General features: G+C 49.4%; 2 protein-coding genes across 4 annotated transcripts in view; one reads left to right on the top strand and one right to left on the bottom strand.

Moving 5' to 3' along the window:
* Positions 1-2076, top strand: part of AKNA (AT-hook transcription factor) — a 70612-nt gene extending 68536 nt beyond the window's left edge. For all 3 annotated transcript variants that reach the window (XM_030920153.1, XM_030920154.1, XM_030920152.1), the window contains one exon: positions 871-2076. In XM_030920153.1, coding sequence (XP_030776013.1) covers positions 871-1123 — 253 coding nt within the window. In that variant the 3' untranslated portion in view covers positions 1124-2076. The remainder of the gene's footprint in view (positions 1-870) is intronic.
* A 10696-nt stretch (positions 2077-12772) lies between these two features.
* On the bottom strand, positions 12773-16349 carry ORM1 (orosomucoid 1). The gene is made up of 6 exons (XM_010370491.1): positions 16027-16349; positions 15466-15608; positions 15197-15267; positions 14387-14494; positions 14129-14232; positions 12773-12993 (listed from the first exon to the last, which is right to left on the bottom strand). Exons 1-6 carry the CDS (start codon positions 16138-16140, stop codon positions 12892-12894), a joined length of 642 nt encoding a protein of 213 aa, XP_010368793.1. The 5' UTR covers positions 16141-16349; the 3' UTR covers positions 12773-12891.
* Between the last annotated feature and the right edge of the window lie 11090 nt (positions 16350-27439).

Below are 27439 nucleotides of genomic sequence, written 5' to 3'. Positions count from 1 at the left end.
AGGAATAAAGCCAGAGTTTACAGTGTGCCAAACAAGATGCCAATGAATGACTCTGCTACATCCTCCTAAACTTATTCCTGATTTAGGTCCATGCTTCTTTATCTCCCTCCTCTACCACACATACCCTTTATTCAACAGTGCTGAGGCCACACCCCCCTCTTGCCCACTGCTGGTTTCCTTGAACCCTAAACTTAGTGGCCCTGATGGATGCCATTGTCACCTCTTAGGGAAATCCGTGCTCCATCTCAATGGGCTTCTCAGCCCATTCCCGCAGCACTTTTAAACAGGACCTCACATTCCTGTAGGACTGGGCTAGGAAGGATGCCCTTCTACCCACTTCCCAGGACACGGGGCCAGACCCTCCCACTCCTGCAGAATCCCTATTCTTATTATTGTTATGAATTATTGCCTTTATCCAGCACCACATGCTTGGCAAATGGAACCCCCAGATACTCTCCAATGAGGGGGTTTTGCTGTCAGGCCTGGGGTGATTCTGGCCTTCCCAAGATCCGGCTCCAAGAAAGTTGCAGGAGTCCATGTTTTCTTGTCCCACTGGAATCCCAGAGCCTGGCACACTGGCTGGCATGTACTAGATGGGCAGTAAATCACATGAACAGGTAGACTGAACTTCCTGTCCTTGAACACCTGTTCTGGGTCAGACACTCGTGTTGTTATCTTCCTTCATCTTTCTAAGAAATCCCTGGATATGTGCCCATTACTCCCATTTTAGAGGTAAAGAAATTGAGACCCAGAGAGTCGGAGCCAGTGGCCCAGCTGGGATTTAGGAGGGGGTTAACCCCACACGCGGTGCTCCTTGGCTTGTCCCCAGCCCTCCCTGTGTGTAACGAGCCCGCTCACTTCTCTCCTCAGGTACTATGCACCCGCAGGACCTACCTCAGCCCAACCAGCCGCCGAGTGGCCCCCCACAGCCTCTCCCCCACCAGCCCGGAGACACCGGCACTCCATCCAGCTCGACCTGGGTGACCTAGAGGAGCTCAACAAGGCCCTGAGCCGGGCTGTGCAGGCTGCTGAGAGCGTCCGCTCCACCACCAGGCAGATGAGAAGCTCACTGTCGGCCGACCTGCGCCAGGCTCACAGCCTGCGGGGCTCCTGCCTCTTCTGACTTCACTGGGGGCCCAGAGACAGATGAGTGGGCGGGTGAGCAGGTGGCCTGCCAGGCCAGGAGTGGGCTGGAGCTGCTGAGGCCCAGAAAGCCCGCATGGTTCCTCACCAGGAGGGTCTCCCTCCAGCACGGGCCCCACCTGCTCAGTCCCTGTGCTTTCCAAGTGGAGGGGGTGTCAGTTGGGTCACCAAGAGAAGTGACTTCCCAGGAGCACCAGTCCCCTCACAGAGGTGCTGTGAGCGAGGCCTCCTTCGGCCCAGGCGGAGCTTCGGGCCGTCTCTCCTGGTTCTGCATGTGTCCACCTCCCCCTAATAATAGGTATTTTGTACACAGATGGACAGATATTTTTTTAAACTGGGGAGTTTTCCTGATCTTGGTTCCTCCGTAGGGGGCCAGACAAGAACGGAAAGGCCTACGGTTTCTGGAGCAAACCTGTCCCCCACCTGTGACCAGTCACTCTGGGACAAGCATCTCTGGGAAGAGCACAGCCGGAGACCTTTCTCCTAGTGACTGGCAGTCAGTGGGGTGTTTTAGGATGTCAGGGCCCCAGGGTGACATGTGTCCAGCTTCTCCATGGCAGCAGAGGCCTTTCCCACAGACCTGCTGGGGTGGAGACAAGCTACAAAGTGCCCAGGATGCCATTCACCGCGGTCCCCTTCAGTACCTCACACATGGTCCCCAGCTTCTCCTAGGATCCCAGTGGCATTTATCAGTGGCCAGCTACCTGCCAGGCCCGGGCTGGGGCACGGTCTGTGGCCACGAGGCCAGGCTGCCTCCCGCACCCCCACCCCGTGGCAGCGCTTACCTCTGCATTTCTGGAATGTGTGTGCATCAATGATGTTTGTATATTTGAAGCATTTAAAAATCTATTTTCGTTACGAGGGCAAATGAAGAATGAATATTGATCTTAAAAAAAGAAAAGAAGACAAAAAAAAAAAAAATACTCAAAGCCATCCGTGTCTCTGCTGTGTGTCATTAACTTTTGCCTTCCAAAGTCACGTTTATGGGGTGGAAGATTTGAAGCCCAGACAAGCCCTTTCCCAGGGGACCTGTTGGGTGCTCTGCCTGCTTCCTTCTGGTGGCTTCTGTATCTCCAGTTTTCCCCCTTTGCCTATCTCAGAACCACAAATCTTTCAACTGCAGAGGGCTTTGACGTGGGGCTACCTAACCAAGTCCCTTTTGACTGAGGCCAGAGATGTAAAGGAGGCACACAGCAAGTTGCTGTCTACAAGAGCATGCACCTGGACACTCCAGTGCTCCTTTCTCTCTTTCTTTCTTTCTTTTTTTTGGGGGGGGGACAGAGTTTCACTGGTTGCCCAGGCTGGAGTACAGTGGCGGAATCTCAGCTCACTGCAACCTCCGCCTCCTGGGTTCAAGTGATTCTCTTGCCTCAGCTTCCTGAGTAGCTGGGATTACAGACATGCACCACCACATTCGGCTAATTTTGTATTTTTAGTAGAGACAGGGTTTCTCCATATTGGTCGGGCTGATCTCGAACTCCCAACCTCAGGTGATCCGCCCACCTCAGCTTCCCAAAGTGCTGGGATTACAGGCGTGAGCCGCGGTGCCCGGACTTCCAGTGCTCCTTTCAATAGCGAACAGCAGCCGCCATTTAGGGAGCAGCTGCTGGACCCCAATCCCTGTGCTAAGCCCTGGGCATGTCCTGCTTCACACAGTCCATGCGCTAACCCTCCAGACCCTCACTCTGCCCCACTTTTACTGATGAGAGTGAGGTTCCACTGGGCCATCTGCCCAAACTGGTTTGGGAGAGAGCCTTTGTTTGAACTCATTAGTTTGACTCCAAAGTCCACATTCTTTATTGTGTGTTTTTTGCTTCCTGTACCTCCATGATTCTTTTGACCTCCTGTTTCTTCTTCACGTGGCTTTTTCTTCTACCGTCCCTGATTTGTTTTTCTAAGACCACCAGAGCGGGCACAAAAGAACCAGCGAGTAGGCAAGTGTAGGAGCAAAACTGCAAGTTTATTTTGGTCACCTAGCTTCAAGGGAAGAAGGTGGGTAGGGAGAGGTCTGTCGGCCTCCGGCAAATGAGGCCCACAGAGTCGCCCGTGGAGCTCTCGGACGGAGTTCCGACAGTCCCGACCGCAGTGGGGAAGCTGGGAAGTCCGTGCGTGGCGTTCGTCCGGAGCCGCTTTTCTGGGAGTGGGAGGGCAATAGGCAGGGCACGGGCGTGTCGGGGGGCGTTCCGCAGGTGCGACCAGGTAAATCTTGGTCTCTTCAGATTGACATCACCTGGCGCATGCCTAGTTGGTCTGCACCTTCCCGGGTCGCCGGCTACATTTTCGCGCGCGCGGGAAAAGTTGGGGGATGAAGAACCCGGAAGTGCACCATCTTGCCTCCGTTCATCCAAACAGTCCAACCTTTTATTGATACTAGTGATAAAGGGGTGCCGTGGTCTGTCTGGCTACTTCCTGCTGTTAAGGGGCGCTGTTAAGGTCGGGGCCCATGGTTGGCATTTGGACGTACGGATGAAGAATAAAATAAGGCACAGTATTAGTATAGGAACGAGGTATGGAAGCATTTGTTGGAATATGGGCAAAACCCAGAAGGAAGGTCCTGGCAAGGTTGGGGTATTAAGGTTCTGTATCTCAGTTTTTTATTTTATTGAGGGTTTGAATGTTAGTGTCTACTAGGCCTGACTTGCTAACATAATAGCAGCACTCTTCTCCAAGGAAGAGACAAGTGCCTCCTTTTTCAGCTGTAAACAAGCCTAGGGCTCGCCTGTTTTGGGCAGCTACTTGGGCTATTGAGGTAGTTCGGCGCTGCAGGGAGGCCAGGCTTTCAGCTGATTCCAATAACTAGAGGGAGGAAAACAGCCCGTTTTTGATGGAAGTGGCATAGTGGCATGGAAAGTTGCTGGAAAAGCTCTGCTACTTCTGCCTGGCTGTATAAAGTTAGACTGGGGACCAAGGACACGGGGACATAGAGGGATCAGTTAATGGCTGTATGGTTAAGAGTTTTAGAGAGAGAGACCAGTTGTACCAGAAATAGCCTCCAATGGGGGCTGTTTAGCCTCCATTGGGTGCCTGAGTATGATTATCTCAGGATGAATTTGGAGTTGAATAATGGAAAGGAAGGATTGGGCTATTTGGATTTTGGTATAGTGGCGCCTGGAGTGTGAGTGAATTGTGGGATGTTTGACCAGTTGTGTTGAAGGCCCTGGGCAGGGGGCTGCCACTAGGCGGGGGCCTTCTAAAGCCTCACAGAGGAAGCAGTGGGAGAGATTGGTTATATTCACAGTGTAGGTTAAGTTTAGCCTTTGACGGATAAGTGTGAGCCATGAGAAAGGGGTCTCTATTGTGCGGAGAGAAGTTTGATAGCCTTAAGGAAGACAACTGGCAGAACTATGTGCTACTGAGTGTGTTCAGCTGTCTTGTGGCCAAGTTTCAGTGATGAGAAAAAATTGCCATATAGTAGGCGGACTAGCAAAGGTCTGAGTGTATGAGTGAAACAGCAATATAAGTATAAAATGAGACTTCATTTTCAGTGTAGTCACGGAGTGTCCCTTGCCACTGGAGATGTTCGATGAAGGTTAGGAGACGGGAGAACCACTGCTCTGGACTATTGTCTGGAGGTAGATATGGGTCTGGGGTTATGTATTGAAAGTCTGATAGGTTTATGTAGAGGATGGTGAGAAAGCGAGCTAAGCGCCAGGGATCAGGGAGCATGAACTAGTTAAGAAAGTTTTGTAAGTTTGAGGCGAGTGGGGGAAAGTTGAACTGATGTCCACTGATTGTTCCCGGTGGGGGCCCTTTTTAGCTGGGAAATATGAATCCAATGCGTGTGTCCTAGGAGTTTTGCTGCTGTATGTGTAGACAGGAGGACAATGTATGGGCCTTTCCACCTGGGCTGTAAGTCTTTGGCTTGGATATCTTTTATGTATACTTGGTCTCCGGGACTGAGGGAGAGATGTGGGTTGTAGGCGTCTGTTGGAGGAGGGTGTGCTAACTCAGCGTGTTGTCTTAGGAGTTGTCTGAGAAGAGTGAGATATGGGAGGTAGTTCGCCAAAGGGGCTGGCAGGGAAGGTATTTGTTGGAGGGTTAGGGGCCGTCCGTAGACTAATTCGAACGGACTGAGGCCTGTTGGGCTTCGAGGTGCTGCCCGCAGCCGGGTCAGGGCCAAGGGAAGGAGAGTTACCCACGATTGCCAGGTTTCGATTGAGAGTTTGGTGAGCTGCTGTTTGATGAGTCCGTTAGCCTTTTCTACCTTACCAGAAGACTGAGGCCTATAAGGGATGTGGAGTTTCCAGGTGATGTGTAGGAGGGCTGCCACCTGTTGGACTACCTTAGAGATGAATGCTGGACCATTGTCGGATTGAAGAGTGACCGGGAGGCCAAACCTAGGAATAATATGTTCAGTGAGTATAGAGGCAACAATGTTAGCGGTTTCTCCTGTGGTAGGATAGGCCTCGATCCACCCTGAAAAGGTGTCCACCAGGGTTAAGAGGTATTTGAATTTTTTATGTCTTGGCATATATGTGAAATCAATTTGCCAATCTTCACCTGGTTGGTGTCCTCTGAGTTGATGGCTGGGATGGGGATTACGCAATGCGCCTTGAGGATTTGCCTTTAGGCAGGTAGAGCATTGCTGGTTGATTGTAAGTGTTTTTGTAGTGTTGGACAGTGGAGGAGGGGATTTAGGAAATCATATAAGGCTTTTGGTCCTATATGTAAGGAATTATGTATGTCTGTTAGAATGGTATGGAGTTGTGTTTCAGGAATAACTAGTTTGTTATCAATATATATCCAGTCACCTGTAGTTAGTTTGGCTGTTGGATTTTGTAATAGCTTAGCCTTTTCTTCCTGAGTGTAATTAGGGGCATACTGGAGGAAGAGAAAACAGGCAGAAGGAGGCTTAGGGGTGGAAAATCCGGCGGCTGACTTGGCAGTGACGTCAGCGAAATTGTTGCCAGCTGCTACCGGGTTAGATGAAGTTTGGTGCCCTTTACAATGTATAACGGCTACCTTGGAAGGTGCCGACAGTGCATCTAGTAGTTTGAGTATTTGGTTTTTGTTAATAATAGGGGTACCGCCGGTGGTTAAAAACCCTCTCTCTTTCCAGATGACTGAATGGGTGTGTGCGATTAGAAAAGCATATTTAGAATCTGTGTATATGTTTACTGTTTTTCCTTTTGATAGTAGGAGTGCCTTGGTTAGTGCAGTGAGTTCTGCCTGCTGTGATGTGGTCCCTTGTGGTAGGGGTTTTGCCTCTAAAACTGTGGAAGAGATAACTACTGCATATCCTGCCTGTCTGTTTCCTTGAGGGTTGATAAAGGAGCTGCCATCCACAAATAGGGTTAGTTGTGCATTCTGAAGGGGCTGGTCATGCAAGTGTAGGTGGCTGGGGGGTTGAGCCTCCAGAACCTCAGGACAAGAATGTTTAGTATGGGGTGGTTTAAGACAGTCTGGTAGTAAAGTGGCTGGATTTAGAGAGGAGCAAACTTCTAAAGTAACAGTGGGGTCTTCTATGAATAAGAGATGGAAATGTTGGAGCCGGGATGGAGTTAAGTGGCTAATACTTTTATGAGAGATGAGATCCTGAAGATGGTGTGTGGAGAGGACTGTTAGATTACTGCCTCTAATGAGCTTTTTTGCTTCCTGGGTCAGGCAGGCTGCTGCTGCTAGCGCACGCAGACAGGGTTGCCAGCCTTGTACAGTTGGGTCTAGCTGTTTGGATAAATAGGCCACAGGACGGTGGGTGTTACCGACAGGCTGGGCTAAGAGACCAACTGCCACTTTCTGCCTTTCATCTGTAAAGAGTTGGAAGGGACGCTGGAAATCAGGCAGTGAGAGAGTGGGTTGTGAGAGAAGACAAGCTTTTAAGCGGGTGAAATGAGTCGAGATTAACTTGGGGTTGGACAAAGGCCCATGTGGGGTTTCTTTAACTGCGGCGTATAAAGGTTTGGCTAGGATTCCAAAATTGGGGATCCAATGTCTGAAGAAACCTATTAGACCTAGGAAGGATTGAATTTCTTTTGCATCTTGAGGGGGAAGAAGGTTACGTATTAGGGCCATGCGGTTGGTAGTTAGTGACCGGGTTGTTGGGGTGATTTCAATTCCTAAGTATATGACGGTTTGGCAAGAAATTTGGGCCTTGTGTTTAGATACTCTATAACCTAATGAGCCTAAATGGTTGAGGAGAGTTGCAGTGTCTAGAAGAGAGTCTTGTTTGGTAGGGCTACAGATTAGGAGATCATCTACATACTGCAGAACTTTGCTATTAGTGAGAGGGCAGGAGGCAAGGTCTTTTGCTAAGGCCTGACCAAAGAAATGGGGGCTGTCCCAGAACCCTTGTGGGAGGACTGTCCACGTCAGTTGAGTGGAGGTATGTGTGTCTGGGTCCTCCCATGTGAAAGCAAAAAGGAACTGGCAGTCTGTGTGTAGGGGTATGGTAAAGAAAGCATCCTTAAGGTCTAGCACAGTAAAATAAGTAGAATTGGTGGGGATATGGGACAGAAGGGTGTAAGGGTTGGGAACTACAGGGTGCGTGGGACGGGTGGCTTCACTGACTAGCCGAAGATCCTGTACTATATGTTCCATCTGCCTTTTTAACTGGAAGTATTGGAGTGTTACAGGGGGAATGTGTGCAGACAAGAATATGTTGGCTAAGTAGTCGCATGATAATTGGCTTTAAACCTTGTAGATGTGTCGGAGAGAGAGAGAATTGGGGGCGGTTTGGGAAACGAGTGAGATCTTTGAGCTTGACGAGAACTGGTGGGTGGTGGGCAGCTATGACCGGGGTGGAAGTGTCCCACACTTGAGGGTGTACAGAAATAGGGAAGATGGGGGGTGGGGGCGACATAGGAGGAGTGTGTGTGCTTGCACAAAGCATGAGCAACAGGTCATGAGGGGGTTGAAGGGGAGTGGATGGGTTGGTGGGAATGTATATGGAGGCCTTTAAGGTGCTCAGGATGTCTCGGCCTAGTAAGGGGGTAGGGCATAAGGGTATAATGAGGAACGAGTACGCAAAGTAGTTGTTGGCCAGGCAGCAACTGAGGAGTGGAGTTTTTCGTGGGGTGGATGGCTTTCCGTCTACTCCTACTACAGAGATACTGGATGGAAGGCTAGGTCCAGAGAAGGACGGCAAAACAGAATAGGTAGCCCCGCTATCTATTAAAAAATTAATTGTCTTACCCGCTACCAGGAGAGTTACCCGCGGCTCGGCGAGGGTGATGGGGGTCCCCGAGTCTCGGCACCTTCAGTTGTAGTTGTCGTCCAGATGTAGGAGCTGGAAGGAGCTCCCAGGATCCTGGGAAAGGGGGTCACGTGGAGATGCAGCACCTGTTCTCAGGGTGGGGCAATCAGACTTCCAGTGTCCTCCCTGCTGGCAAGCAGGGCAGGGGGCTGCTGGTGGACGAGGGTTAGGACATTCATTGGCCCAATGTCCTGACGCCTTGCACTTATAGCAAGGCTGCGTTGGGACTCGGGGACCTTGCGGACACCTGTTGGCATAGTGTCCTGCCTTGCCGCACTTATAGCAGGCTCCTTTCGTGGCCTTGGAGTCTGTGGGGTATGTGCTCTCTGGTTTGGGGTTACAACTGGGCTGTAAAGCCACTGCTAGGAGCTGAGCCTTCTGTTTGAGGCGTGCCAGTCTCACTGCCTCAGCCGTCTCCTCTCTAGAGTTATAGACCTTAAAGGCTAATTTAACCAGGTCTTGTATTGGTGCCTGAGGACCATCCTCTACCTTTTGAAGTTTCTTACGAATGTCAGGAGCTGATTGAGAAATGAAATAAGACGCCAAAATGGTGGCCCCTGTGGGGGAGGCCGGATCTAACCGGGTATATTGGGTTAGAACTTCAGTCAGCCTATTTAAGAATGCGGCTGGATTTTCTTCTGGATTTTGAATAATTTCTTTTAATTTGTTAAAATTTACAGTTTTGTTTGAGGCTGCTTGCATACCAGCCAACAAACACTGAACCATTATGTCTCACCTATGGCGCCCGGGCTGGTTTGCTTGGTAGTTCCAGTCTGGGTCTGCCGAGGGGACTGCTTGCTCCCCTAGTGGAATGGCGGCATCAGTTAAATGTAGTTGGTTGGCGTGCTGCCTGGCGGCCGCTAGGATGCACTCTTGCTCCTCAGGGTTTAGGGCGGAGGTTAGGATAACCTGGAGGTCATGCCAAGTTAAGCCATAGGCCTGACAAAGGCATCTAAATTCCTTTATGTAGATGGTGGGATTAGGTGAGAAATCCCCTAAACGCTTCTCAATTTTGGAAAGATCGGCCAATGAAAAAGGGACATGCACTCTGACTACCCCCTCCGCCCCAGCCACCTCTCGCAAAGGCGCTAACACTGTAGGAGGGTGTGGGGCAGGAGTGGAGGCATCAGCAGGGCACTTAGAGCGGGTGTGTGCAGAGATAGGAGACTCAAGACAGCCAGTTGGGGGCCCCGGAGGACGCACGGGACTGAGTGGATTACTAGTAGGTAAGGAAGAGGAAGGAGGAGTCCGGGCAGAGGGAGGAGAAGTATAGGGCGGAAGTGAGGGAAACCCTAGATCCTCCGGCTGAACAGAAAGGAATGAAGACTCCTCTTTTTCGGGTTCCTGTGAGCCGGCGTCCTTGGCTAGCATAACTTGGGCCAAAGAGCACCGGCTACACAGGTCGGGACGAGAGCGTAAGGCCCAAAAGCCTTGTATGTACGTAATTTCAGACCACTTGCCCAACCGCTGGCAGAAATTGCTGAGGTCGGTCAGAATATTGCGATCTAGGGTGCCCTCTGGTGGCCACTGAGACTGATTGTCTAGTTTGTATCGGGGCCACGCCACAGTGGAAAGGAAAATTAACCGCTTCCTCCTAAGGTCTTGTTCGAGCTGTAAGGTTTTTAAATTGGCTAGGAGGCACCCCAAAGGGGTGCTCTTTGGAAATTTGGACTGGAGGTTTCCCATTTGTTTCCTCTTTACCGACGCAATGGACACAATGGAAATGGAAATGGATCCCTGCCTGGCTTCAAAGCGTCCTTTGGAACCAGCAGAGACAGACTGGAGGCTCATGGAGCCAAAGTGGAGATTACCTTCAGGCGGACGTCTCTGTCCTGAACGGGTCTCCCGAGCTACATGGTGGCTCCAAATGGACCTCGGACCTGCACAGGATTTTGGCCGAGAGAGGTAAAGAGGAGACAAGGGCACTTACCCCAGAGAGGCCGTGAGAGTGAGGGAAGCGGGTCTCAGGTCCTGGTCCATCTGCGGCATGGAACGAGGAGGAGGAGGAGGCTCCCCAGACCCTGGGGGCCCTGAGGAGGGGTCTCCTCCCGGGTTTCGGCACCAACTGATTTGTTTTTCTAAGACCACCAGAGTGGGCACAAAAGAACCAGCGAGTAGGCAAGTGTAGGAGCAAAACTGCAAATTTATTTTGGTCACCTAGCTTCAAGGGAAGAAGGTGTGTAGGGAGAGGTCTGTCAGCCTCCGGCAAATGAGGCCCACAGAGTCGCCCGTGGAGCTCTCGGACGGAGTTCCGACAGTCCCGACCGCAGTGGGGAAGCTGGGAAGTCCGTGCGTGGCGTTCGTCCGGAGCCGCTTTTCTAGGAGTGGGAGGGCAATAGGCAGGGCACGGGCGTGTCAGGGGGCGTTCTGCAGGTGCAACCAGGTAAATCTTGGTCTCTTCAGATTGACATCACCTGGCGCATGCCTAGTTGGTCTGCACCTTCCCGGGTCGCCGGCTGCATTTTCGCGCGCACGGGAAAAGTTGGGGGGATGAAGAACCCGGAAATGCACCATCTTGCCTCCGTTCATCCAAACAGTCCCCACTTCTCATCTCCCTTGCTTCTCCCTGCCCTGCCCACCACGACTCATTTCTGTTTTAATTTTCAGCGGATCCTCCTCAGTAAGGTTTAAAATGGTGTCTCACTGAGATGGTAACACTGAAATGGAAAAACTTCTTGTAGGTGTTGAGCCTTCAGTTCCAGGCCATTGTGGGGCCCCAGAGGCTGTTCTCTCCCGTTGCCTTCTGAGGACATCAGGTCGGTGTCCCCAGCCTCCATGCTGTGGGCACAGCAGTGGTTCGAGTGCTGAGCAAAGGGTGCCGTAGTCTTGGCCCTGTGGAGCTTGGCTGTTAGGACAGGAGGTACAAAGGGGAGTGGTGCCTGAGGACACAGGACTAGATCCCGGGGCATCAGGGACTCAGGCTCATGGTCCTGTCATCCGGGATGGTGTAGACAGCTGCACACATGGAATTGCTCAAACAACTCAGGCCCAATTTTTCTGCCACAGGAGGGGTGCTGCTTCCCTCATGTAACAAGAGGCTGTCAATCACGAGCACCCAGGTCTGGGTGAGGCCGGCCCTTCGAGGCTTGTGCCCCTGAGTGGGCCATGCCTCTGGCTTGGCTCCACCTCAGGGCTCCATATTTGCAAGATGTCAGCTGATTTCCAGGGACCAGCCTCACCCTTATGTGTTGTCTCCTTCTTCTGTGTCTCCCAGGTGAGCACCCTGAGGACACGTCCATGGAGACACCCAGCCCCTCTGGCCTGGGCCCCAAGCCCTCTGCATCACCCCAGCCCTTCCCTGGCCCAGGCAACTACCTCTTGCATGGATGCCGACAGCAGCCTTCACTCAGGCCTTCCTGCCTGCAGCCTTGACCCCCAACGTGCCTCCCCATATGGCCATGGTAATACTGGAATAAGGTCCTTGTGATTGGCACCACATGCCTGAACTCTCCCCACCTGATCCACCTTGTATTAGTCTGTTCTCACATTGCTATAAAGAAATACCTGAGACTTGGTAGTTTATGAAAAAAAGAGGCTTAATTGACTCACAGTTCTGCAGGCTTAACAGGAAGCATGGCTGGGAGGCCTCAGGAAATTTACAATCATGGTGGAAGGCAAAGAGGAAGCAAGTTTCTTTTTCACAAGACAGCAGGAGAGAGAGAGCAAAGTGGGAGGTGCTACACACTTTTCAACAACCAGATCTCGTGAGAAACAGCACTCAGGGGATGGGGCTAAACCATTAGAAACCACTCCCATGATGTAATCACCTCCCACCAGGACCCACCTCCAACACATGGGGCTGAAAATTCCGTGTGAGATTTGGGTGGGGACACAGAGCCAAACCATTTCACACCTCCACTCCTGTTCTGGGTCTTCTGCCTCAAGGTTACTCAAATGCATCCTCTCATTTCCTTGCTTGCAGCAGAAACAGAAAGCGTTTTTTTTAAATGAGTAGTTGAAGTTTTATTACAATCTTGCTATTAGGAGGAAGGCCTTACCCTAGTCTCAGTTTAGAAATTCACATTTGTTTGCTTGTATTATTTTAAATGGACACATAATGTACATATTTATGGGGAACTGTGTGATATTGAATGTTCCCAACACAAAGAAATGGTAAACGTTTGAGGTGGTGGAAATGAAATGTTCATGACCCTGATTTGATCATCACACATTGTACACAGGAACAGCAGGTTGTGTTATGCTCCTCATCTTTCTCAATTGGTTCAGATGCCCCTTCCAGGAGGCCTTCCCAGACTTCTGCAGAAGACAGCATCTTCCCAAGGTGCCGGGCTCCCACAGCACTCGGTGCCTGTCATCATCCATCCTGGCACATGTGAGGCTCTTCCCACCAGGGACAGTGTCTTATCCAGTGCCCGGCCAGGGTTCAACTAAGGGCAGGCTTCAGAATTAATGAATGAAGAAATGACTAACAACCTAGCTGTTCCAAACACAGAAGCTTTATTGATGCAAATGAGGGAAAAAGCTGAGGTACACGTGTCGGGTTGGAGGGGCAGGATGGCCCCAAAGTCTCTGTCCTGATCCAAGGCTGTGTCCTTCTAGGATTCCCCCTCCTCTTGTTTCTTCTTCTCGTGCTGCCTCTCCCCCTCCTCCTGTTTCTTCTCCTTCTCGTGCTGCCTCTCCAGTGGCTCACACTTATCCTAGAAGGCAGCGGGCAGTTGGGGTGAGAGGGAAGCAGAGAGATAGGGAAAGGATGGGAGGTCTTCCAGGGAGAGGGCAGAATGAGCTCTGGCCTGTGGAACCAGTTCAACCAGGGCTCCAACCCTGGCACTGCCACTTCCAAGCTGGGTGATCTTTGGCAAGTCGTTTTCTGTCTCTGAGCCTCAGCTTATTTGCCTCTAAAATGGCAGCTCAGACCCTTAAGAACCACAGGCATTTACTGAGCACTTAGGACCTGCCGGGCCCTTATGCTGCAGCTCCTGAATTCCTCACCACCACTACTACTATGCAGATGATGTAATTGAGGCTCAGGATGGCCGTGGGACCCATTCGAGGCTCCCTAGCCGGACAGTGCGGGAACCAGGCTGTGCATCAGGTGAGCTGACTGCAGTGGTTGTGTTCATATGCCCTCTCCCAGGATCCTGGGGCTGGGGCTGGGGCGCTAGTTCACACCACTGGTGGTCATCTCTGGTGGCAAATGGATGGAATTGTTTTTCTTTGAATAGTCATGAAAATACTGCATGTATGTATTTTAAAAATGGGAACGAGCTCATCGGCGCTGTGACTTCACAGATATTAGGGCATGGGGCCACACCAGGGCAAGTCTTCCGAACACAGGTTTAAAGAAAAGTGTTAAGGAGCTCACGATACAGTAATTCTCATTTGGAGCAAAAATCGGGATGGTGACTGTGGCCATGCTGCAGTGTGGGTGACACTGAAAATCACAGTATCAATTCCCCACTGCACGGGTATTAAAAATGAGCAGGGAGCGGAAGTGAGATGAAAGCCGGGGGTTTGGGAGGCTTTTGTAGGTGGTAACTCCCCGCATTGCATCCCCTCCAGCTGTCAATCCCCCAAACCCTTGGCTCACGCTGTTCCCTCCTGTTAGCTTTCAGGTCCTCCCTGGTTTCACAGGGACTTCTCCCTCCTGGGCTCTCATCCACCACCCCTGGGCCTCGGTAGAGCTCAGCTGTCCCTACAGTGAGGCAGCTGCCTAAAAGCAGAAGATCTGTGTAGCTGTGCAGCCTTGCCTGACAGTTCTCCCACTCTGGGCCTCTAGGGTGGCCCAAGTTGGGCCATGGACAAGGCGGGCACTGCCCAATCCCTTGCGTTTACCTTTTTCTGATCGGTGTACACGACGTCTGACCTGGGAATGCGCAAGCAGTCGAGAGCTTCGTAGAACTCACCCAGTTGCTCCTCGGTCGTCTCTGGCTTTTCAGCTGCAGGGGGAGCAAGGAGACTGACTGGGGACGTGATGGGGTCTGGGCGAGAGGCCAGGGAGGGCTGGGGTTCTGGGGGCCGAGCCCCAGGGGTGGGTGAATGGGGGGTGAGGCCTGAGTGGGGCATGAGCTTGGGGCTGCTAAGCATGCCTACCATAGACAGACACCCCCCAGTTCTTCTCATCGTTCACTTTGAAAGCCAGCATGAAGGTCTTCATGTCCCTGAGGATCAGCAGGTGAGCGAAATGCTCTTGGCCTCCCTCTGGAAGGGAAAAGGAGCCTCTGGGTGAGAACATGGGATGGCACAATGGTGCCCATCTTACAGGTGAGGTGTCTAGGTGTGTCCAGGACCACGCAGCCCATCAGTGAAGGCCTGGGGCTTCTTTGGGCCACCGTGTGCCCAGTCCATGCTGCATGCCCGGCTCCACGCCAAGCACTTTTTGTACATGGGATCTCAGGAGCCTCACACAGACCATGGCTGTCAGGGCCTTTCTCCCCATTTTACAGATGAGGAAAATGAGGCCCAGAGAGGAGGCTTGGGCTGCTAAATGGTGTCAGTTCAGCTCCATCAGCTCCCTGCTATGCGCCATCTCTGTGGTGATGGGGGACATAGTTGAAGGCACCACCTCTCCAATATACAGGCTTCCACCCTTGGTTTCCAAAGGATCTTAAAGAGGGCATGAGGGAGAGGCAGGTCTGAAGCCAGCCTGGAGTTCCAATTCTAGTTCTAATTATAAGCTGTGTGACCTCTGGGAAACTATTTGAGGTCTCTGTTCTTCTGTTTCCTCGTCTGATTCTGGTACTGTCCTGTTAGAGTTGTCTCTGAGAACGTTGTAAGAGCTCAAAAATGTTAGTGGTTATTTCTCTGTGCCCAAAGCCTCCAGGGCTCTATATCCAGCCCCCACCTTATGCTGGCCTGTCCTGTTCCCATGGTGAACCCTCCTGCCTGAGGACTGGCCCTCACCATATTTGGAGATGGTCCCATTTTCCCGCTGGACATTCAGGTAGCTGGAGTTATAGATGCACTGGTTCTGTCTAAAGCCAAACAGAAGGCAGGAGGAAAACAGGAAGATTATTGAGAAGTGGCCAATCGCCCATCACAGTCCAGTAGCAAAAGTCTGGTGGAGATTAAAGCTAGCCCTCCCGGTTCCACCCTCTTGGAAGGCCAAGGCCATGAGGAGGGTCTTCCGGCCAAAAGCTGAGATGGGGGTGCGTTGGAATGGGGGCTCTCACCGGGTCTGGTACTGTCTGAGAAAGATCGTGTCCTCTGTCTTGTTGGGGGTAAAGTAAAAGAAGGCTGCTTGGATCTCGTGAACCGACTTATTGTACTCCTCATTTCGAAAGGCTGATGCAATATAAAACCACTTGCCAGAGATCTGGGGACAAGGTGGAAGCTGGTGATGGGGGCTTGATGCTGAATCTTTGACTGTCAACTGGGAAGAGACTCAGGTAGATCTCTCCCTGATTTTGCAAATGGGGCAATGAGGCTCCTGATGGGCAGTGGACATGCAGGAGCTCTCCCCGAGGATCAGTCATTGTCCCCCAGGCAGCCCCTCCAGCCCCAGCACAGAACCGTACTCTGTGAAGGACTCTGCAGTGAGGCTTCTGAGTTTGGAGGCAGTCAGGGGGTGCCTCCAGAGTCCCCTGGGCTGGTGAGAATTTCACCCAGGGACCCAGAAGAGAAAAGGGCAGAGCCAGGAGCGGGGGGCCGACCACAGCCAGCAGGGAAAGGGAAGCCCAGAGAAGGGAGGTAGCTGCCCATATGCTCAGGGCAGGGCTAGCCCAGGCACTCACCCGGTCCAGGGTGGCATTGGTGATGGGCACCGGTACTAGGTTGGCACACAATGGAATCTGGGCTTCCAGCAGAGGTAGGAAGCTCAGGACTGTAAGAACCCAGGACAGCGCCATACTGAGATCAGGAGACACCTGGAGCCAGGCAGTGCTGGTGGCTGCAGGGTGTAGTCACCTTTATAATAAACTGTGGGCGGTCACCTGGAGCCCAGCAAAAGTTTGCTTTGTGTCTGTGACACAATCCTGCCAGCATTCGGAAATGCCTTGCACAAAAACCTTCCACCAAAGGCCAGCTGAGGGTACTGCCTCCAAACCCAGGTCTAATTTGAGTTCCTGACATGGAGAGGTTACAAAACCCTAGAGTATGGCTGCCCAAGGCCAAGGTGGGTGCGGGGCTGCGGCAACATTAGTAAACTTGTGAGTCCACAGATTTCCATGGAGAGGCCTCCCACCAGTAATCTCACGTCTTCATTCAATTCCTATCCCTCTGAGTGCCAAGACTTACTTTAGTGCGACTCAGCCACAAACCTAATGATGGAGCTACCTTTGAGAGTCCCCAGGCTGGCATGGGACGTGCGTTGTGGTGGGGAGAGTTGGGGTGAGGGATGCCGGATGAAGTCAAACATGGCTTCAGTTCCACTGAGTGTGGCAACAGCTGTGTCAGAGCCAAAGTTCAGTGGGGCCCCAACCCAGCCCGGGACACAGGCACATTTCCGAAAAGGGACATGCAAGTCGAATGTCTATTTCCAGTAAATATACTACTCAACAGGAAATTATCTCCCTGTTTTCTCCCATTCCTTGCCATGTGAGCAGGCAGCTTGCTTCTCTTTCACCAATACGCCCCTGATCCTAGAGCAGTGCCCACACTTCAAGGACACTTGGTATATACTGTGGAATGGGTGATTCCATGGCCCATTTGCATTCCTACCTCATGGGTCAAGTCTTTATTTGTATGAATAAACACTTTCAGAAAGTATTCTTTTTTTTTTTTTTTTTTTTTAATACAGAGTTTCACTCTTGTTCCCCAGGCTGGAGTGCGATGGCTTGATCTCAGCTCACTGCAACCTCTGCCTCCTGGGTTCAAGTGATTCTCCTGCCTCAGCCTCCTGAGTCGCTTGTATTACTGGCACCCTCCACAACACCTAGCTAATCTTTTTTTGTTGTTGTTATTTTTAGTAGAGATGGGATTTGGCCATGTTGGCCAGGCTGGTCTTGAACTCCTGACCTCAGGTGATACACCCGCCTCGGCCTCACAAAGTACTGGGATTACTCAGAAAGTATTTTTATGATGTGATTATAATTTTGCATTCTTATTCATGTCCTTCTGAATACTTCTTCGTATTTCAGTGTAGTTTGTAGTTAAAAGCTTAATGGGACCAAGATGGCAGAATCATCTGAGGCCTGGAGTTCAAGACTAGCCTGGGCAACACAGTGAGACTGTATCTTTACACAAAAATATTTAAAAATTAGCCAGATCTGGTGCCATGTGCCTGCAAGCCCAGCTACTCTGGAGTCTGAGGCTGAAGGATTGCTTGAGCCCAGGAGTTCAAAGCTGTAGTGAGCTGCGATTTTGCTGCTACAGTCCAGCCTGTATGACGGAGTAAGAGACCCTGTCTCAAAAATAAATAAATAAATAAAAGTGTAATGGATGCATAACTTTTCATTCACTTACTCTATTCTTTTTTGTTTTTGTTTTTGTTCTGAAATGGCATCTCACTCTGTCGCCCAGGCTGGAGTATAGTGGTGGGATCTTGGCTCACTGCAACCTCTGCCTCCCGGGCTCAAGAGATCCTCCCAGGCCGGGCGCGGGAAGCGGAGCTTGCAGTGAGCTGAGATCCAGCCACTGCACTCCAGCCTGGGCAACAGAGCGAGACTCCGTCTCAAAAAAAAAAAAAAAAGAGATCCTCCCAGCTCAGCCTCCTGAGTAGCTGGGACCACAGGTGTGTGCCACCACACCCGGCTAATTTTTTGTACTTTTGTAGAGATGGAGTCTCATCATGTTGCACAGGCTGGTCTCAAACTCCTAAGCTTAAGCGATCTGCCCACCTCGGCCTCCCAGAGTACTGGGATTACAGGCGTGAGCCACTGTGCCTGGCCCACTTACTATATTCTAACCTACTTAGTCACGTCCTTTATGTCTACGGCACTTTTTTTTTTTTCAGATTCTCCAAGTTGGAGTGCAGTGGTGTGAATCATAGCTCAACTGCAGCCTCAAACTCCTGGGCTCAAGCAATCCTCCCACCTTAGCCTCTGGAGTAGCGAGGACTACAGGCACGCACCACCACACTTGGCTAATTAAATTTAAAAAAATACTGTAGAGACAGAGTCTCGCTATGTTGCCCAGACTGGTCTTGAACTTCTGGCCTCAAGTGATCCTCCTGCCTCAGCCTCCCAAAGTGCTGGGAGTGAGCCACGACTCCCAGCCTATCTAACAGTATTTCATATTGTCATTTTTCCTCTGATGATAAGTGTCAGAGAGCAACCAATTTCCCTTTTAAAATTACCATACTATCCGAGGGAAAGGAAACCATGTCCTATGCACAAAGTTTTACATAATAATGTTCACAACAGCATTGCTCAAAATAGCCAAAATTAGAAATAATCCAAGGGCGGGGCGCCATGGCTCACGCCTGTAATTCCAGCTCTTTGGGAGGCTGAGGTGGGTGGATCACGAGGTCAAGAGATTGAGACCAGCCTGGCCAACATGGAGAAACTCCATCTCTACTAAAAATACAAAAATTAGCTGGGCGTGGGGGCACGCACCTGTAGTCCCAGCTACTCGGGAGGCTGAGGCAGGAGAATCACTTGAACCTGGGAGGCAGAGGTTGCAGTGAGCCAAGATCGCGCCATTGCACACCAGCCTGGTGACAGAGCAAGACTCTGTCTTCAAAAAAAAAAAGAAAGAAAGAAAGAAACAATCCAAATGCCCATCAACAGGAAAATGGTAAATAAAAATGTGGCATTTTCTTACAAAGGAATATTGCTTAACAATAAAAATAGTTAAACTACTGATACATATAACACCATGGATGAATCTCAAAAACACTATGCTGAACAAAAGAAGCCAGATATAAAGGAGCTTATATACTGTACCGTTCTGTTCTAGAACAGCCCAAACAAATCTATAATTTTAGAAATCAGATCAGTGGTTGCCAAGGGCAAAAGAGGGCAATTTGACTGCAAAGGGTATGAAAGAACACTGAAGTGGATGACAGTGATCCAGGTTGTCATCGTGGTGGTCATTATATACGCACATATAGTTGTAAAAACTGCAAACCTAAAATGTGTGCATTTTCTTTTATTTATTCAACCTCAAGAAAGCCGATGTTTTAAAAACCCTCCTCTCAAACATGACAAATCCAAAAGCACTAAGGATTTTGAATGTCAATTTGGCAATGCACAAGTGAGTCTCCTTATCCCCATCCTCATCAGAACAGAAATGTCCCTTTTTTTTCCTTTCTTTTTTGTGTTTTTGCCAGCTTGGTTTATTTTTTGAATTTTCATTGCTCTAATTTGAGACTTGAAACAATGATTGGAGTTACCAAGAGGGAAGAGAGCAGGTGAGAGAGTGGGTGGATCAGGGAGCTGGAATGTCTGTGCAGCTGGAGCGTGTGATAGGTCGGAGTGGCCAGACTTTATGTTGAAGAAGTTGGCAGGAGACGGAGCCTGCAGGGCATGAAAGCCAGGCTAAGGGGTTCGCTAGACTTAGGAAGTGTTGGAGAGAAATGGAAAGATTTTAAAAGGGGTTGGAAAGACATAACCAGATTGGTTCTTTAGAAAGATCGATCTGTCTGAATGGGAAGAATGGGGAGGGCAAGGATAGGAGAGTAAAACTGAGAAACCAGTTGGAGCTGATGCAGTGGTCCAGGGGTGAGAGGATGGGGACCAACTCCAGATACTATCTATCTATCGCTCTCTCTCTCTCTCTCTCTCTCTCTCTCTATTATCTATCTATATATCTATCTATCTCTCTATGTATCTATCATCTATCTCTATTATCTATCAATCTCTATCTATCATCTATCTATCTCTATATCTATCATCTATCTATCTCTATCATCTATTTATCTATCATCTATCTATCTCTATCATCGATCTATCTATCTCTAACATCTATCTATCTATTCTATCATCCATCTATCGATCTATCATCTATCTATCTATCTCTATCATCTATCTATCTATCTATCTATATCATCTATCTATTCTATCATCCATCTATCGATCTATCATATATCTATCTATCTATCTATCTATCTATCTATCTATCTATCTATCCATCCATCTATCTATCTAAGACAAGGTCTCACTCTATCACCCAGGCTGGAGTGCAGTGGCACGATCTCAGTTCACTGCAGCCTCCGCCTCCCGAGTTCCAGCAGTTCTCCTATGCAGACTCCTGAGTAGCTGGGATTACAGGTGTCACCACCACACTTGGCTAATTTTTTTTTTTTTTTGCATTTTTGGTAGGGACAGGGTATCGCCATGTTGGCCAGGCTGATCTTGAACTCCTGACCTCAAGTGATCCACCCGCCTCAACATTCCAAAGTGCTGGGATTACAGACGTAAGCCACCGCGCCCAGCCCAGATACCATGTATTTTGAGGAGAAGCTGAGCATTGTGTGGGGAGAGCACCACCATTAGACCTGGACTACTGAGGCCCAGGGATTTAGAGGGCCCCACATATCACACCCACCCGCACACCCACACACACACAGCAGTTTATTAAATAACAGATAAGCACCTCTGTCTTTTAGGATCTGGTGCCTGGTACTGGCACAGTGGGATCCATATCACTAGTCATTCTGTTTCACAACCAGCACTGTTCAGGTCCCAGGAAACAATCTCTACATGTGGCACTCGACTCTGAAAACAATAGGTCAAGTGTCCTCATGCTTCGCGGATGATGCCACCGCAGACATAGGAGACAGACACTGCTTCAACAGAGGATTTGAGCGAACTTGAACTTAGAGGTAAGAAAAAAGACAAATTAACATTTTAACTCTTCTCTTTCTGCATAAATGTCAACAAAAACTCTTGTTTTGCCAGAAACACTGAAAGTCTATTTTCTTGCAATGTGTGGTTAGAGAGAGCCTCCTGAGTTAGAAATAAACACTACTTGCAACAGTTGTACATGGTTGCTGTGAAACATTTGGCAATATTGCATCATTATTACTCCTAAATGTGTGTGTCTGATATTGCATCATTATTACTCCTAAATGTGTGGTGTCCACATACAGCCTGAATCTAGTTATTTTTATTTTTATTTTTTTGAGACAGGGTCTGGCTCTGTCACCCAAGGCTGGCGTGCAGTGGCACAATCTTGGCTCACTGCAACCTCCATCTCCTATGTTCAAGCAATTCTCCTGCCTCAGACTCCCGAATAACTGGGATTACAGGCACCCACAAACACGCCTGGCTAATTTTTATATTTTTAATAGAGACGGGGTTTCATCATGTTGGCCACGTTCGTCTCAAACTCCTGACCTCAAATGATCCGCCCACCTCAACCTCCCAAAGTGTTGGGATTACAGGTGTGAGTCACTGCGTCCGGCCAATCGAATCTGGTTCTTGACATGGGCATTTAGAGGCTGCATGCTAGCCTCATGAATAATTTTTAGTTGTACAAATCTTTTGGATACAATGTAATTAATTAATTAAATTTCTAAAACTTAAATATAAGAATGGCAGTGTCATTTAAAATACTTTTGATTTATAACATTCAGGCATTTAGGCCAATGGTCTGGGGTCTCCATCTGCTTGAGCGTAGAAATTCCAGGTGCAGCCTGTGCAGGGGAAGGTGAATAAGGAGATCTACTGCCTTCCAAAGCAGAGCTGAGAACTGTGAATGCAATGTAGAGGCGCTTCTGAGTGCCTCTCCTCTGCGGGAGTCAGTGGTCTTCAGCATCCTCACTGTCCCTCAGGCTGCCCCTTGGGGATCTCACTCTCCACCCGAGACTATCCAAGAAATTCCTCCAAGCTCATCCAGCACCTACCCTACCACAGTACAATTTTCTCCATCTCCTAACATTTCAGATATGCTTGAATGCCTCTAAAGACCGAGGCTTTAAGTAGTCCTTTCTCGCTTGTCTGGCCTTATCCTCCAACTGGCCCTGGAGGAATGTCAAGAGAATTTAGGCAGGAACGGAAGAGAGAAAAAAGACCTCAGGGCAGGCAGTACAGGCTGGTGGTGAAACGCAAGTTGCTGAACTTCTCTGCGCCTCAGTATCGCTACCTGTAAAACGGGAATAATAGTGGTACCTACTTCACTGGGTTGTTATGAAGATTAAATTGGTACATAGTTGTAATGCTTGGTTTTTTAAAGTTTTTAAAATATTTTAGTAGGGATGGGCGGTCTCACTATGTTTCTCAGGCTCGTCTCGAACTCCTGGGCTCAAGGGATCCTCCCACTTCAGCCCCCCAAAGTGCTGGGTTTACAGGCGTGAGCTACCACACCCATAAAATGCTTGTTAAATAAAAATAAATTTGCTTGTAAGGGTCTTCTGATTATAATAACTATCGCCATCAGTTTAACCATCCCCCAGACAAGCTGGGATCGGGAGGGAAGAAAGACTCCTGCATTGCATGTATACTTCAGTGATTGCAAGCTACATCCCACTTTTAAAGATATCAAAACGTGAAAACATGTCCATCCTAGGCTCAAGAAAATAGGACATTCCCCCCCATTATACAGATGAGGAAAGAAGTGGCCCAGAGAGGTGAGGCAGCGTGGGAAAGGTCACACAGCAGGTGAGCTGGAGGGCATCGGGGAAATGCACCTGTTTGAAACACTTCATTTCCTGAAAAAGTCACATTCCACCTTTCTTCATTAAGGCCAGAGCAAGGTCTGTGTAAGACCAACTTGTGACCTGCTTCCACATATACGTAGGCTGAACAAATTGTCCTCTTGGGGAACTTTGTGTCTGGTCTGGGGAAAGACCCCAAAAAGGTTTTCTCAAGTTCAAATCCTGTTTTGTGATCTTGGGCAACTTAAGCAACCTCTTTGAACTTCAATTTCCTCATCTGAAAAGCCAGGGTTACAACATGTGTCCCACAAGATTATGCATGAGATGAAAACGCGGGATCACATGCACGAGATCGCACCTAGCATGCCACCTGGTGTGCCATTCGTGCACAAGAAGTTGTCGCCATTATTATTCTGAATGGTGCTATTCCTGGATGGAACCATATGAAACTGGGTTTTACAGGTCCAAAAGCAATTGGATATTATTCTATTTCATACAGGTCACTCTACTGTTATTGAACAATAGTCCTTTTTGTCGCTGGCAAGAAAGGCAGAGCATATCAGCCCCATTTTGCAGAGAGACAGAAACTGAGGCCTAGAGAGAAAGAATGGGCCATGTCCCAGTCAGGAACTGGAATCTGCCTGCAAGCCTCTCCTTTTCTTGCTCTTCTTTTCTTCACTGTCTCAATCCTGGTCTGCTGGCCATCATAGGTTGTGACCATAGCTAGGGTTTGATTCATTGTGAACAGGGCAAACACAGGCTGGCCTGGGCTTTCCCCTGGAGCTGGCCCAGCCTGGGAAGTTCACCTGGCTGTTTGCTGACACTCAGTTGTGCAACAGGAGATTGGGAACTGCGGGTACTGGCAGTTTAGGAAGAGTTTCCTTCTGTCCCCGACAGCCTCCTATCTGCCCCTACTGGGAATGAGCTGGCCCAGCTCCAGCATCCTCACTGGCCCTCCTGGGACTGGAGACCAGGCCGAGAGTCGTGAGCATTACAGTTCTAACATGGCTCCTCTTGCTTTCCCTCTCTGGCCCTTCTTGCTGGCTTTTTCAATCTCTACCCATGTCTTCCAGGCCTAGCAGATGCTGCTGATGCCCACAGAGCTCTGAGTGTAGTGCAGACCTCTCTCCTTTCCTCACAGCGCAGGCAGCTGCCTCCTGGATGGCTCTGCTCCAGGGCCCCATGGCAGTCAAACCCAACTTGCCAACTCAGACCTCTGCTCATCTGTGCAAACCTGTGACTTGTCATGTTCCCAGCTCCATACCACAGGCCTCCTCACCCTTTCCTGTAGCATGGGACTACTTACCATTCCCAAATGCACAGGGCTACCTTTACCTCTGGGCCTTGGCAGGCACTGTTCCCTCTCCCCCAAGTACCCTTCCCCATCTGGCTCACTTCTATTATTCCTCAGCTTGAGGAGTGTGACGGTTAATTTTATGTATCACCTTGACTGGGCCACAGGGTGCCCAGATATTTGGCCAAACACTGTTCGGGGTGTGTCTGTGAAGGTGTTTTTAGATGGGATTAACATTTGGGTAATCCCAGGGGTAGACTGAGTAAAGCAGATGGCCCTTCCCAATGTGGGTGGGCTTCATCCAATCAATTGAGGGCCTGAATAGAACAAACAGGCTGAGTACGAGTGAATTCCTTCTGCCTGACTGCCTTCAAGCAGGGACAGGTTTTTTCCCGGCCTTTGGACTCAAACTGAACCATCAGGTTTTCCTGGGTCTCAAGGCTGCCAGCAGCCAATCTTAAGGTTTGTCAGCTTCCATAATTGCATGAGCCAATTTTGTATAATAAATCCCTTAATATAGCCTATTGGTTCTGTTTCTCTGGAGAGCCCTAATACAGGGGGTCACTTCCCAGGCACATGGCCTCCCCATCTCCAAGCCCCTAATCACACATAGCCCAACCCCTCCAGCTGCATCCACAGGACTCAGAGCTACTCAGACATGCTGCCAGATCCATGCCTGTACCTCCAGTGCCCACACACAACTGGGCATGGGGAAGGTGCTCTACAAACTCATGTGGAGGAAATAAAGATAAGAGTTCCTGAAGGCAATTGTTTAATAAGTTTGAGTACTGAAAGTACTCCATAGCTGCAGCAGAGAACAAGGTGTGTTCCTTGCTCTCACAGAGCTTGCTATTTATTTATTTACTTATTTAGAGACAGAGTCTCACTCTGTTGCCCAGGCTGGAGTGCAAAGGCACAATCTCGGCTCACTGCAACCTCCGCCTCCCAGATTCAAGCAATTCTCCTGCCTCAGCTTCCTGAGTAGCTGGGATTACAGGCACACGCTGCCATGTCCGGCTAATGTTTTGTATTTTAGTAGAGACGGGATTTCACCGTGTTGCCCAGACTGGTCTCAAACTCTTGAGCTCAGACAATCCACCTGCCTTAGCCTCCCAAAGTGCCGGGATTACAGGCATCAGCCACCGTGCCTGGCCTCTCACAGTGCTTTCTATGGGGGAAAACAGACATTGCAGTGACAACTTTACCATCTACAAAATGGGAGGCATTCTTGAACAGCTAGGGGTGACAATGTATGCCAGACCTCAGGAATGGGCCATTCTGGCTCGACTCTATTTCTGATTGTCAGGCAAAGAAATAAAAAGAACATTCGTATTGCCCCCGCTTCCCAAGTTTTTGAAGCCATTTTCCAGCCTTAGGAAGCAGTGCAGTACAGTGGTTCTTGGGACTTTAGCATGCACCAGAATCTACAGGGGGCTTGTGAAAAATAGATTGCTGATCCCATCCTTGGAAGTTGTGATTCAGTAGGTTTGGGGTGAGGCCAAGAATTCATTTCAAAGGAGCTCTCAGGTCTGTTAGCTCTAGGGTCTGAGGCATGTAACAGTGCTGTTAGCAGTCATGGGTTTGAATTACAGCTTTGCCTTTCTCCTTTTTTTTTTTTTTTTTTTTTTTTTTTGAGATGGAGTCTGGCTCCCTCCCCCAGGCTGGATGCAATGGCACGGTCTGGGCTCACTGCAATCTCTGCCTCCCAGGTTCAAGCAATTCTCCTGTTTCAGCCCCTCAAGTAACTGAGACTACAGGTGTGTGCCACTACAACTGGCTAATTTTTGCATTTTTTTTTTTTTTAGTAGAGACAGGGTTTCACCATGTTGGCCAGGCTGATCTCAAGTTCCTGACCTCAGGTGATCCACCCACCTCCAATTCCCAAAGTGCTGGGATTACAGGCATGAGCCACTGCGCCTGGCCTGAATCACAGCTTTGCCTTGGCCTCACCTGTGATCACGGGCCCTTCCTTGGGCTTCGGTTTCCCTCTATGTAAAATGGGAGGGTGGGCACCAGGCCAAGATACTCAGATATGTATACATTTCAGATAAACAACAAATAAAAAAGATTTTTAGCATAAGCATATCCTCAAAATTGCATGGAGCATACTTGTACTAAAAAGTAGCCATTGTTTATCTGAAATTCAAATTCATCTGGGCATCCTATATTTTTATTTTTTAAGTCTGGTAACCCCATCTCCCAGACTCACACCCACTGACTTCTTCAGTGGCAGGTACTATTGTGACCTCTCAAGAATATGACAGGCAGGGATCACTCCTTTTGAAGCGTTATTCATAATAGCAAAGGTAGAAACAGCCCAAATGTCCACCAATTTGGCTCAAATGTCCATCAGCTTATGAGTAGGTAAACAAAATGTGGTTTATCCATACAGTGGAGTATATTCAACCATAAAAAGAATGACGTACTGATACACGTTACGACACAGATGAATCTTGAAAACATCAAGCTGAGTGAAAGAGGCCGAGGTCACAAAAGGCCACATACTGTATGATTCCACTTATATTAGGCTGGTGCCAAAGTCATTGCGGTTTTTGCCATTTAGAAGTAATGACAAAAAACTGCAATGACTTTGGCACCAATGTAATATAAAATGTCTGGAGCAGGAAGAGCCATGGACACAGAAAGCAGGCTGGTGGTTTTCCAGGGGTTGGGGGAGGGTGTGACTGCTAAAATTGGTACAGGTTTCCTTTGGGGTGAAGAAAATAACACGAAATTAGATCATGGTGATGTTGCACACCATTGTGAATGTACCGTCAGGAGTGGCAAATTTTATGTTACGTGTAATTAACCACAATCATAATAAAAACCAATTGCTCATGTTAACCTCAATGTACCTCCTCCCTGTGTGTTAGGAGTTGAATTGTGTCCCCTCAAAAGATATGTTGACGTCCTAGCCCCCTGCACCAGTGAATGTGACCTCATTTGGAGATAAGCCCTCTGCAGATGAAAGTAAGTTAAGGTGGGATCATGAGGGTGGGCTCTAATCCAATATGACTGGGGTCCTCATAAAGAGAAGATGGAGCAGAGAGACACATCAGAACACATGTGACCACAGAGGCACAGACCAAAGTACTGCAGCTAAAAACCAAGGAATGACTGGGGCTACCAGAAGCGGGAAGAGACAAGGAAAGATCCTCCCCTTGAGGCTTTGGAGGGAGCATGGTCCTGCCAACACTTGCTTTTGTGAATTTCTGGCCTCCAGAACTGCGAGAGAGACTGTTCTGTGTTGTTTGAAGCCACCAAGTTTGTGGTATTGGTTACAGCATAAGGATGGCATCCTCTGAGCATCTCCTCCCAGTCCCTGTCCCAGCCCAGCCAGAAACCTCCCCCGAGCTTTGAGAAGCAGCACAGGACC

This window comes from Rhinopithecus roxellana, chromosome 16 (assembly GCF_007565055.1).
Source record: "Rhinopithecus roxellana isolate Shanxi Qingling chromosome 16, ASM756505v1, whole genome shotgun sequence".
Taxonomy (NCBI): domain Eukaryota; kingdom Metazoa; phylum Chordata; class Mammalia; order Primates; family Cercopithecidae; genus Rhinopithecus; species Rhinopithecus roxellana.
Note: the sequence above shows the minus strand (reverse complement) of the source record. Positions and strands in the feature narration are given on the sequence as shown.

What these genes read in the sequence shown, in the direction of transcription:
- ORM1 (XM_010370491.1), bottom strand. Translation starts at nt 16,140, where the DNA reads ATGGCGCTGTCCTGGGTTCTTACAGTCCTGAGCTTCCTACCTCTGCTG. An exon ending in CTCAGACAGTACCAGACCCG is followed by an intron (nt 15,268 to 15,465) that starts GTGAGAGCCCCC and finishes GTTTGGCTTTAG; the next exon opens with ACAGAACCAGTGCATCTATA. An exon ending in CTGGGGGGTGTCTGTCTATG is followed by an intron (nt 14,233 to 14,386) that starts GTAGGCATGCTT and finishes CTCCCCCTGCAG; the next exon opens with CTGAAAAGCCAGAGACGACC.